This window comes from Musca autumnalis, unplaced genomic scaffold, assembly GCF_047663935.1.
Source record: "Musca autumnalis isolate F117 unplaced genomic scaffold, ASM4766393v1 scaffold_5, whole genome shotgun sequence".
Classification (NCBI taxonomy): domain Eukaryota; kingdom Metazoa; phylum Arthropoda; class Insecta; order Diptera; family Muscidae; genus Musca; species Musca autumnalis.
Window position 1 is genome coordinate 59615525 of NW_027412088.1, and position 13561 is coordinate 59629085.

Below are 13561 nucleotides of genomic sequence, written 5' to 3' on the forward strand. Positions count from 1 at the left end.
TTTATTTATTTATTTATTTATTTATTTATTTATTTATTTATTTATTTATTTATTTATTTATTTATTTATTTATTTATTTATTTATTTATTTATTTATTTATTTATTTATTTATTTATTTATTTATTTATTTATTTATTTATTTATTTATTTATTTATTTATTTATTTATTTATTTATTTATTTATTTATTTATTTATTTATTTATTTATTTATTTATTTATTTATTTATTTATTTATTTATTTATTTATTTATTTATTTATTTATTTATTTATTTATTTATTTATTTATTTATTTATTTATTTATTTATTTATTTATTTATTTATTTATTTATTTATTTATTTATTTATTTATTTATTTATTTATTTATTTATTTATTTATTTATTTATTTATTTATTTATTTATTTATTTATTTATTTATTTATTTATTTATTTATTTATTTATTTATTTATTTATTTATTTATTTATTTATTTATTTATTTATTTATTTATTTATTTATTTATTTATTTATTTATTTATTTATTTATTTATTTATTTATTTATTTATTTATTTATTTATTTATTTATTTATTTATTTATTTATTTATTTATTTATTTATTTATTTATTTATTTATTTATTTATTTATTTATTTATTTATTTATTTATTTATTTATTTATTTATTTATTTATTTATTTATTTATTTATTTATTTATTTATTTATTTATTTATTTATTTATTTATTTATTTATTTATTTATTTATTTATTTATTTATTTATTTATTTATTTATTTATTTATTTATTTATTTATTTATTTATTTATTTATTTATTTATTTATTTATTTATTTATTTATTTATTTATTTATTTATTTATTTATTTATTTATTTATTTATTTATTTATTTATTTATTTATTTATTTATTTATTTATTTATTTATTTATTTATTTATTTATTTATTTATTTATTTATTTATTTATTTATTTATTTATTTATTTATTTATTTATTTATTTATTTATTTATTTATTTATTTATTTATTTATTTATTTATTTATTTATTTATTTATTTATTTATTTATTTATTTATTTATTTATTTATTTATTTATTTGGTTTGTTTACTCGGAGCAACAAGACATTGTCTTATAAATTACAGTACAAATTTATATTAAAATTTCCGTATTTTACAGATTGACGAAGAAGATGGCCGACATGTTACCAATCAAGAAGCACTGACATGGGGCATTCGCATTGCCTTGTTCCTAAAGAGTCGTCGTTTGCGTTATGATGATGTTGTTGGAATTGCTGCTCGCAACACTACCTACCTCACCTCTGTTGCTCTGGGTTGTTTCTTCAATTGTACCCCATTCCACGGTGTTAATCCTGCCTATCAAGAAGGTTGTTTGAACATAAAGAAAATCATGTTTTTTTAATTCCAATCTGCATTTTTTAATTTTTTTTAGATGCCCTTAGCCATTGCTTTGGCATTACCAAACCGTCCATAATTTTCTGTGATGGTCGTGATTATGGCAAAATTAAGAGTGCCACCAAGTCGTTTAAGCCCGATATTTATACCATAAGTGAACATATGGAGGGTGTACCATCTGTCTTGGAGTTACTAGAACCGAACCCAAAGGAACATTTTTATCAGTGAGTGAAACATTTTCTTCCAGAATACACAAAGAGAAAAATAATTTAATTCTTTTTTTAATTTTAGGCCTGAAAAACTTACATTGGGTGCTGATCAAACCGTTTGCATTTTGTGTTCATCAGGAACCACAGGCTTGCCAAAGGCTGTGACAATTTCGGCACATAAATTAATGTTTGAAAATCCGTAAGTTAATACAAAACAAGCAAAAAATCGTTAGGTTTGCCCGGCTTGAACTTTTACGGAATAATTAGTTTCCTCTCCCGTCCACAATTACAGGTAGTTCGGTCAATTTCAAATTATAGGTAGTTCGCACCTATTTTAAAAAATTTTGGCGGATAAGTCTAATGTCAAATAATGCAGATAAACCCCCTACCGTTTTATGGGGGCTATACTACAATATGGACCTATGTTGAACATTTTTGGTGGAGAAATTTCGTGACTTCAGGGAACATCAAATGTTCAATTATAAGTAGTTCAGTCAAAAAATGTACATAAACCCCTCAAAGTACATTAAACCGGGAGGTACCGCTATATGGGGGCTATACCAAAACATGTACCTATGTTGAACATTTTTAATGGAGAAGTTTCGTGACGGCAGATAATCTCAAATCAAATCTCAAGTCATAAAACCCTTAAAAATAACGAAAATCGGGATGTACGGTTATATGTGGGTTATACCAGAACTGCATGTACCTCAAATTCCAAATTATATCTTGTTCGATTGAAAAATATAACTAAAATACCTCAAATCGGGAGGTACGGTTATATGGCGACCATACCAACCATGGTGGAGAAGTTTTGTGACCATTGGGGACCTCATGTGTTAAATAACGGGTAGTTCAGTCAAAAAATTTAGCTAAAACCTTCAAAATACCGAAAATCGGAAGGATCCGTTATATGGGGGCCTATACCAAACCATGGACTTATGTTGATAATTTTTGATGGAGAAATATTGTGACCACTAAGAACAATGCCAAATTATATAGGTAAAATCCTCAAAATATTTTAAATCAGGAGGTAGCGTTATGCGGCTCCTATACCGATATTGAAAGTTTTTGGTGGGGAAGTGTTGTGACAACTAAGGGTCTAAAATGTCAAATTTTAGGTAGTTCCGGCTAAAATTGTTGCAACCAACCAACCTAAGATCGGTTGGTACCCTGTTTTACTCTACGCTGTTTGGACTTCTTGTTCCTGGATTCCACGCACGACTGGCGTCCACACATATAATTGATTATCCAACGTTTCAGATTTGGCCGAAGGGTTGTCTGCTCAATATCCTCAAACAGCGTGCAGTGCCTGACAGTATCAAAGGCTTTTGATAAGTCAAGTGCCACCAATAATGTTCTATCTATCCTATCTATCCTGGTTGAGCCCTCGACAAATATGTGTGGAGACTGCGTGCAGAGCTGTTGTAGTGCTGTGCTGCTCACGGAATCCATGCTGATAATCGGCAACTAGATAGCTATTTCTGACGCTGGAGAAGACTAAGGCCTCAAGGGCCTTTACTACATGCGACAAAAGCGAAATCGGCTTGTACGATTAACTTATGCTGGCATCCTTGTCTGTCCATTTTCCAGACTTCGGTAACAATTAGGGTGGTGGTTCCTCCTCGGCAGGAAGAGATCTGATGCGACGTAGTACTCTTCTCTTTGCCCTGTCACTCCCGGGGTGCTCGACAAACTGTCGATTGAAATAACTTGCACACCTCTTCGGGTCAGTCAACGTAACGTCTCCAAATGTGAATGAGGTCCTATCTTCCATCCCTCCAGTATTCGAGAGTAACCGTTGCCCACAATTCACTTATGCTGGCTCCAATGTTGCAACTCTTCAGATAATTTAACTAATTTTTCCTCTTATGTTAGCCGACCAACCTGTTAACCTCCAGTGTCCACTCCTTGACTCCGGGGTTGGCTCGACTAAGCTCATCACGCTCATTCGCTTGTGCTGGGAAGTTTGGTCTCACTTCGGGTTTTCGAACAGCAGGTATATTGCGAGCAGCTACAGTCGTGATGGTGTCTCGGAACGTCCTTTCTGTTTCCCGAACGTCAGAAGGATTGAGCAGATCTCTGAAGCGATGATTAGCGAACTCTCGGAAACTAGACCAATCAGCTTTCCCATGATTGAAAAAAAAAAATCCCGCATTCAAAGGTGATGAAATGGGGCGGTCTGCTGATGGAGACATTAGTGAGGAGATGGTCTGATCCAAGAGAAATGACAGGTTGTCAGGTAACGCAATTTGTCAGACCCGGTGACACGGTGGTTATGTTCGGCGAACTGTGACACTCTTCTCTAATTTTAGTAGGAGCGTCCTCATTGACCGAGCAGAACGTAGAGCTATCAATCTGCTCAGCCAACGTTTCCGAGAACCAAATGCCACAACTCATGATGTGCATTAAAGTCCCCCAAGACCAGATGGTTATGACCTATGGTCTAATGCTAGGCTTGTAACTTGAAATACAGCTATTTACCGGCGGGATGTATACGTTCAGCGACTATACCTTGGCAGTTCCACACCTCACTGCAACCCCCATACATTCCATGTACAGGTCTGTATCAAACAGACTGGTGCAAAAGGAAAGCTAATCCCCCACCTCCAGTTCTGGTGTGATCCCTCCCATGGCACAAATACCCAGGTAGTGGCATCGTAAAATTTTGAATATGTTATGTCAAAACTTTCTTTATGTTGTTGGGGAAATTACAACAAAAATAATTTTTATATAAAGGGATTTGACTTTTCATATTCGATCAGCTGGTGTGATACCACTACCTGGTAGTTCTGCCATGATCCCTCCCCAATACTTTCTAACCACCACAACGCTGTGAGCTGCAGTTGTTGTTGAGTTTGGTTTCCTGCACCACCGTGACTTTGATCTTCTTCAGATTCATGGAGTCAACTATTTCCACGATCTTATTTCGGATTCCGTTGCAATTGCAAAAAGGATGCATTTTCTAGGATTGGAACAACAAAAACAACGGCTGATTTTGTTGTTGTAGCAGCAAGAAACCATAGTAAAAGTATAGGTTCGATGCTGGGTTGGCAGCCGCTGACCGAAACACTATGGTTCCGGGTCAATCTGGTACGAAAGAACCCGCTGTCGTGGTATTGTGTTAGTTGCTACGTGTGCGATTGCTGTTGGGTAGACTGCGGCGGAGTTTCATAATCTGACGATGACGGATCGCTGTCAGCGAGTCGCTGAGGGCTGTAGTCCTTTCGTAGTCCCTCACATGGACGAGACCAGAGCAACCCTTTAGATGCACTCACTCCTGACATCTATTCAATCTCACCAAAGCACAGTTGTCCCAATTCAAATTTTTTTGGCCAAAATTATTTAATACAACATAATGTATACTTTTCGTTTATAAATAGATTAATATTTATTATAATAATATTCATATTTATTGCAAATCCGTTAAAACGCGTTTCTGGAATCATAAGGTACAATATAGTACTATTTATTAGGTTTTTAGATATGCAAAGGCATACAAAATGTTAGGGTACAAAATGTGATGTTTTAGTACAAACATGAGTTGTAAAACAAAATAAAATGCGGTAAACATAATTCAAAATTTACTCTTTTTATAAAAGTATGACTTAAAACAGGCTTAAGAAGGTTGTTTTATACTATTAAGTAAAGAAAATAAAAGAACTCTATTAAGTTTTAAATTAATTAATTATTGAATATATGTAGATATTTCGTTTTCCAGAACTATATTTTCATCGCCATATTCTTCTTCGAATTCTTCATCTGTGGTTTCATCACAATCAGTATCATTCGCGGGCCGTAATTCATCGTTTAGTTCACAAACTAACAATTCGATTACTTCAGATGGCAGGTTTAACCGCTTTCTTTCTTTTAAGCGGGCGTTTAGGCGTATAGATGATATAAGTGGATCAGATGTATCCAATGCTCTATTAAATACGTCTGTGAGATTATTGACACGACTACTGTTTCTAGCGTGTAATAATCTGTCATTTTTAAATATTTTGTTTCTGCATTCAGCAGCATCCTCTCCAAAACATCCAACTGGCAACACAACATTCTGCATTATTTGCTTAGAATGAATCAAGACCTTGTGCACTGTTGGTGTCATCGCTACCCAAGGATAATGGCCCTGAATATATTTAGCTGTTTCGAAACAGTATTTTTCAAATTTTTCCAAATCAAGGGGAAATTGACATGTTAAACATACAAGTATTATATGAAGGCGGTAAACAAGCTCTTCTTTAATTCCGATAATTTGAGCAAACTTCTGGTAACTACCAAAAGCACGACGGGATGTGTTACCATCATTAGTGGAACCAAAACCACCAACTTTGGGAACGTCAACGCGAATTCCAAACTCTGTCCAGAAGTCGTTTTGAATTTTTTGCTTTCTTTTAGAAACATTTTCTTTGTCTTCTTGCCCTCTAATCTGCCATTTTTGTACTTCACATTTGTACCCCAAATGTAATAAAAATTCGAAAAATCGAATACGACAGTGAAGTGGGCTCATTCCATGTTTAAGGTTGTTTTCTTTCGCAACAAATTTTTCTGAACTGTAGTCCTTGATTTTTATAAAATCACTTGATGTGGCACCACATATAGGACATGCAAGATTTGAGTTAGTTCCAGTTAAGACATTTAAAACCTTTCCATCGATTAGAGTAAGAAACAATCTAAATTTTATTTCGATTGTCATTGATCCTTCGATTTGAAAAGTCACGTTTGTCAATTTTTCAATTTCCTCATTCAAAAAAGAATTTTCCTTTAAAATAACTTCTTTTGTTTCTTTAACAAATTCCAATTTTATGGGTCTACAAAATCGAGTAGATTGTGGGGTGATATTGCACCATAATGGTCGGTTTTTGGAGTGTGTGAGTCTTAATGGTATAACAGTGACAACTTTGACACTGCGCCTACTAAAGGCAATTAACGCTTTTTAGCAAAACCAATTATTTTCAAAAAAATAATGTTGGCCAAAAATCGGGGCAACTGTGCGACGTTTTTATACTAAAATTGATTACTAGGTTAATCAAATGTCCCAAAATATCAATTGAAATGTATTTTCGCCAAAAACAGCGAAAATTAATTAAATAGTGAGGCGCCGTTGTGGGAGGTCTTAACCAAAATATTTGGTACAAACAGTTTATACTTTCCATGAAGTCAAAATGCAAAGTTAGAGCCGAATCGGTTAAATAATATCGCTAAAATCTTTAAAATATCTTAAATCGGACGGTACAGCTATGTCACAGTGTGGGCCAATTTTCAAAAAATGTTGCAGAAATGTTTTTTATACTATTAAAACCTTAAATATCAATTTTAAGAAAAATCGGATGAAACTTTGTCTTTATCCCACATTTTCAGTTCAATACTATATACAATAAAAACATCAATTTATAAAAAATTTCACTCAACTTAAAGTAGAAAAATACATTTTTTCTAAAAAAGGCAAAATAAGGCAAAATATTTCATCTGAATATGATAGTACATACCCCTGCCAGCTTCCAAAAATTTTTTGGAGGAGACGATATTTTTACATTTTTTCTAAAGTTTAAGAAGATTTCAAAAATATTTGTAAAAAATAATTTTCAATATACACACAAACTTTTATCTCCCTACCCAGATATTACAACTTTCTTCGTTCTTTCTTTATATATTATGAAAGCACTTATTATCAGCTTCCAGATTCATAATAACTTTGGTCTGAATTTCGTATACCCATTCGACCACACAGCACACCAAAAAGTATATATTTTACAGCACACAGTCTGTTCTATTTTTTATACAAAAAATTTTCAACTTTAGCATTACACCAACGAGCGGCTATTAATGGTATTTAGAAAAACCAATTATTTTCGGATGGTTTGAAGTGTTTTTTATTATTCCGCGCAAAAAAATTATAAAAATATGAAACTTCAAAAAAAATAATTTTGGCCAAAAATTTTGTGATTGCGACAACTGTGCAAAGGTTGGATATGGGTGAAGATGCGGACCCGAGCCCAAATATATTGGTCTTGGGGTTTTCTCCGTCCCGGCACGGACCAAAAGAAAACGGAGCAGATATTCCCGGGTATGCTGTTCCCAACACAGAAAAACGATACAAATACAAACATATGTGCACTGAGGTAGCAGTCGTTGGTCGGAACACGGGTGTTGTGTGGTTCCGGGTTAATCCGATAACAGGCAGCCCGTGGGATTGGAATGTTCTGGAATGTTGTATACCTCCATCGAAAATTTAGTACAGAATTTCCTCCATTTCAATTTGATAATGACGCTAAACCCTTCAAAATACCAATAAAAATCGGAAGGTACCATTCTATTTGCTCTATAAGAAAACGTGGACCTATACCGAAAAAATTTTAGGTGGTAAGTTGTATACCCCTATTGAAGACTTAGTGCCAAATTTCAGCCATTTAGGTTGCATATTGAGGTCATAACCTTCAAAATACCAAAAATCGGAACGTACACTTCCGTGGGGTCTATATGAAAAGGTGGACCAGTACTGACACAATTCTGTGGATAAGTTTTGTAGCTCCAAAGAAGACTAGATACAAATGTTCTGCCATTTCGGTGTAATAATGAGGCTAAAAACTTCGAAATAACGAAAATCGGTAGGTACCAGTTTATGAGGGCTACATCAAAACGTGAACCAATATATCCCATTTTCGGTATTTTGAAGGTCTTAGCATCATTATCCCACCGAAATGGCTGAAATGTGTTATAGGCACATTTGTCTGTATAGGTTCACGTCTTCATATAGCCCCCATAGAACGGTACCTACCGATCTTCGGTGTTTTGAAGGTTGTAGACAGAGTATACCACTGTAATCGCTTAAATTTGGCATTTAGTCATTGTTGGGGGTACAAAACTTTCCACCTGAAATTTTTCGGTATAGGTCCACGTCTTCATATAGCCCCCATAGTTCTGTATCTCGGGATTTTCGGTATTTTGAAGGTTGTGGCCTCAACATCCCACCGAAATGGCTGAAAGTTAATATTTAGTCTTCCTTTGGGGTATAAAGCGTTCCACCTGAAATTTCCACCTTTTCATATAGCCCCCATAGAACGGTATCTCCCGATTTTCGGTATTTTGAAGATTTAGTTGTCACTTATTGTTCACATTTACTTCAATACAGTGGTGCTGGCGGATATAAAAAGTTCGAACCCGGCCGAACTTAACCCCTTCCTTACTTGTTTTATTGAATGTATTTGAATAATCAACATCACCTTGCTTTCTTCCTTTTAGTGTCCTGACCAGTGAAGATATTATTTACACCTCAACCGCCCTGGATTGGATGAGTGGCCTGATGATAACCCTGTTCAATATTTATATGTGCTGCACACGTGTAATAACCCGTAAACCTTTCACACCCGAACACTTCATTGAAATGGTTAAGAAATATAAAATAACCAATGTCACCATATCTCCGGTACAAGCTGTCGCATTGCGTGAATGTGCCCTCTTCACTACGGAAAATGTATCGACAATCAGAATTTTAAATTGTGGTGGTGGTTATATTTCAAAGCAAACATTGGCTCAAATTCAAAGCACCTTACCCAGATCGCTGATATGCTTTGGTTATGGTCTAACAGAAGCTGGTGGAGTCTCGGGATACTTTGGCCTGGAACGTGGTAATTCGGTGGGCAAACTTGTACCCAATATTCGTTTACGTATTGTTGATGATAATGGCAAAAATTTGGGACCAAATGAATTCGGCGAAGTTTGGGTTCATTATCCTTTCCACTGGGCCGGTTATTATGGCAATCCAATTGAAACACAACGTATTTATGATTCGCTGGGTTGGTTCCATACCGGTGATTTGGGTTATATGGATGAGGATGGTTTCCTTTATGTCAAGGATCGTAAGAAGGATATTTTGAAATATCAAGGTCTACACTTTTGGCCAGGAGAAATTGAGAATGTGGTACGTGAATTACCAGAAGTTTTGGATTGTTGTGTTGTTGGTGTTTATGATGAACGTTCGGGTGAGGTACCCGGTGCTTTGGTGGTAAAGAAGAAAGGTTGCAATATTACTGCCGAGCAAATTGTCAAACATGTCCAGGAACGTCTGGTGGAACCACAAAAGCAACTGCATAATGGTGTGTATTTTGTTGAGTCGCTGCCCCACAACAACAATGGCAAAATTTTGAAACGCGAAGCAAGAGATATTTTCAAAGAGTTGATGAAAGAGAAAAAAACATTGGATCGTTAAAAATACATGCTTAGTTTAGTAAATTTGTTGTTGTTTTGAAATGTTGTTAGAAATTAATTAAAAAAATAAAATTTATTTATTTAATGTAAACTATTGTGGCCACCCTTTGCAATTTGTGTGACCTCTTCCATCAATATGTTCCCTAATATACTCATGAACTCAGTACTTTGTACCCTTTTGTGAAATAGATTTTCGGGTTAGATTGTCATTTTGTCTATTTTCATAAACAGATTCCGAATTTATGGTTTCAACGACCACCATGGTTGTTGGCGCAGCAGCCACATGAAACGCTATCGCTGCGCTGCCACACACAATAATTCCCAAATCAAATCATTTTACAATTTCCATAAAGTCGAAATGTGTATGGAAGCAAATAACAAATTCACACAATTTGAATATTCAAACATGCATATGTACATACATAAATATCAATAAATGTCCAGCACACATGCATAGAATATTACATCTTGTCAACTCTGCATTTCCATGACATGAACTTATATTGATCGCAATTTTTTTTGGGAAATTATTCAATGAAAAGTGGAAATGCGCAGAATTTTTTTGTAATATGTAATTCTTTGCATGAATACCGGTATTTTGTTAATTTGAATTCAGTAAACCTCTGCGATTCGATCTTCTAGACATTATGTCCTTTGCATACTTGAAGCACTGCAGAGAAAAACAAGTGAGCAAAGTTTATAGTCGGGGCAGCGACAATTATGTGATACCCTACACCACTACCCTGTGCATAAGCTTTTCATTGGTAAATATAAGTCTTAGGACGATAGTAATGTTTTTTCTTCTTCCATTGAGGAATATATCATCTTGGAATACCCTACTAGAAGCGGAGAATAAATTTCGTAATTATCCGATCAAAATTCCAACCTGTAGCGTGTTAACAAAAAAAAAAAAAACAAGTAAGAAAGTATTAGTCTGCTTTGCTGACGGAGATTAACCCTCAGCCACACACAAAAAAAAAGCAAAACCAAACACAATAATTATGCCGTCTACAAAATATATTGATTTTGTATCACGACTTTGCTTTAAAATCTGTAGGTACCGTAATGTGGGGCTATACCAAATCATTATTGACATGTTTGGATGAAATTTTTGGAAAAAAAACCATTTTGGTATGTGTCTGCTGGGTTTTGGGCCATTATCTCAGGAAGTATTGACTTACTCCGGAAAAAATGCACCCTTGGATATGACGCCGCTAAAACAACCCACTGAAAAAAGAATCAAAACTATGCGATGGGAGCTCTTAAACTTTATCCGAATTTTTTTGGAGGGACTCGATGGAGTGGACCGATATAGTCCATATTCTAACCTAATACATGACTGGATGAAATAATACTATGTGCAAATTTTGCACCAATCAGAAACTACCTGCGAGAAATATCTTGCGGATTTGAAATTTTGGTTGGTGCCGTCATGGTTTCTTGGAGCTTTTAGGCCAATATTTCAGGAATTATGGACTTGCACAATAAAAAACATTGTACCGTCGTAAAAGGAGCCGCAAGGACAACCTACTGAAAAAAAATTTCACCATACCCACAATTTGGTTCGAATAGCTTGATCCGTTCGAGAGTTATCGTGGGCATCAGCCAGACGGACGGACATGGATAAATCGACTCCAAAATTTCTGAAACGAATTTCGTCCAAACATACCTGTAGTGGGATTCTGTCTCATTTTTGCTGTTACCGACAAAAATCGGTAAAATTAAATCTCAAAATTATGACTAAAAACATAAAGAAAAGTTGGCATCACTGTTTGTGTCGACTACTTTTTATACCCTCGCATTTATGCTAATGAGGGTATATACACTTTCATACGGGCAAAATGTGCCTCATCGAAATAATGGTTTTAGACCCCAAGTATGTTTGGACGAAATGTGTTTCAGACAATTTCGGATAAGTTCAGTTTAGGACCTGGTCTCGAATCGCTTTGATTTTTGCTGTAACAACTGGTATTCATGGCCCTCCATACGAACGACGGTACAAGTTTCATCAGGGACAAGTCCATACTTCCTGAGAAAATAGCCTGAAAGTTGCAAAAAACCCTATGAAAAAAACCCGTGTGTAGTGGTTCGAGTGAAAGATAACTCTCGAACGGATCTGCCGATTCGGTACAAAATTTGGCCTTCGTAATATTTTGTCCAAACTTAGTTTAAGTTCGAAGTTAAACCATATCGGTCCACTCCTTCAGGTACCTCCCTCACAAAACTTCAAAAATGTTCGGAAAAATTGTGCGCTCGATAACTGTTGAAAGGAGTGACCGATGTAGTCCATGCTCTGCAAATCCTAATATATCTACCAGATATAGATCAGGTTCGAATATGGACACTATTTGTCTACTTCTTCTGGCACCTCCCACACAAAATTTCGGATAAGTTCGCTTTAAGGCCTGCTCTCGAATCACTTTGATTTTTGTTGAAGCGATTTGCATTTGCTACCTGCATTACGACGGTAAAAGTTTTTTCAGGGGCAGATCCATATTTCTTGGGAAAACAGCCCGGAAAGTGTAAAAACCCTTATATCACCATATGTAGCGGCCACGGTAACTGTCGAACAGTTCTACCGATTTGGTCCAACATTTGGTTTTCATCATATTTTATCCAAACTTAGATTCACGTGGCAATACCGGTCCACAACTTCCGGTACTTCTCCCCAAAATGTCACTAAAATGCTAGGACCATATCACTTGAATGGGGCAACCAATTCGGCCCAATTTGGATCTCCTAATATTTTGTTAAAATTTAGCTTAAATTCTAAAATGGCCTTCCTAAGGGTACCCCCCCCCCACAAAAGTTCAACATGTGTGTCTTTGTGAAGTTAATTCCTAATCCACATTTTTGTCGGCAAGGTTAAATGTTCAAAAAGGGCAACAAAATTCTGAAGAGACCCTAAATACATTCGATCTGTCCGTAGATGAAAGTTTCACTTCACATTGGCTGAGGGTATATCTCTGTCGGCAAAGCCGACTGACACTTTTTTACTTGTTATTCATCGTAAACTTACAAATTTCGTTAATTATCGAAATTATAAGCATTTTAATTTTACCGACAAAAATGAGTTACAGAATCCCACTACTGGTGTCTTAAACCGTTCTTTCGATTAGGCACATTTTTGTACATATATACCCTCGCTAGCCTAAAGGCAGAGGCTGTAATGCGAAAATGGGATGTATTACCAACTTTTGCGATATCTCCGTTATTTGATAACACATCTACTTTGCATCGTTGTAAAGGTGATAATTTCTACTTTCATTGCCAGGTTTTGCTTTTGGCATAACACTTATAGAAGCGGAATATTCGCTTTAAAATAAAACATTGACTTTTTTCTCAAAATAAGTTTTTCTGCCCATTCCGACCGCTGAATATTATCCGACCATCACCAAAATCAAAAGGCTTCTTCCTCTCCGGGACCTCTATCAACGACCAAAATTTGGTTACGATCCGATCAAAATTGCGACCTGTTGCATGATTAAAAATTTTAGATGGACAGACGACACACATAACCAGATCGACTCAGGTCGTCGAGACATTCATTTGGTATATACATATAAGTATAGGTCTGTTTGTCCAAACCCAACTTACAATGCCCTCTCCACATAGTGGTGTAGGGTACAACAACGGCCTGACGGAACTTCTCATACCTTTCATCACGAACTGTATTGAAGTAAATACACGCAGAAAAATTTATGTTAGAAGTATGTTTGGATCCAAACAAATATATGT

General features: G+C 35.0%; 1 protein-coding gene across 1 annotated transcript in view; it reads left to right on the forward strand.

The window, feature by feature from the left end:
- Positions 1-9914, forward strand: part of LOC141387729 (uncharacterized) — a 13484-nt gene extending 3570 nt beyond the window's left edge. Inside the window, exons 2-5 of the mRNA XM_073957832.1 lie at positions 1171-1378; positions 1444-1630; positions 1698-1814; positions 8858-9914. Coding sequence (XP_073813933.1) covers positions 1171-1378; positions 1444-1630; positions 1698-1814; positions 8858-9824 — 1479 coding nt within the window. The 3' untranslated portion in view covers positions 9825-9914. The remainder of the gene's footprint in view (positions 1-1170; positions 1379-1443; positions 1631-1697; positions 1815-8857) is intronic.
- The last annotated feature ends 3647 nt before the right edge of the window (positions 9915-13561 follow it).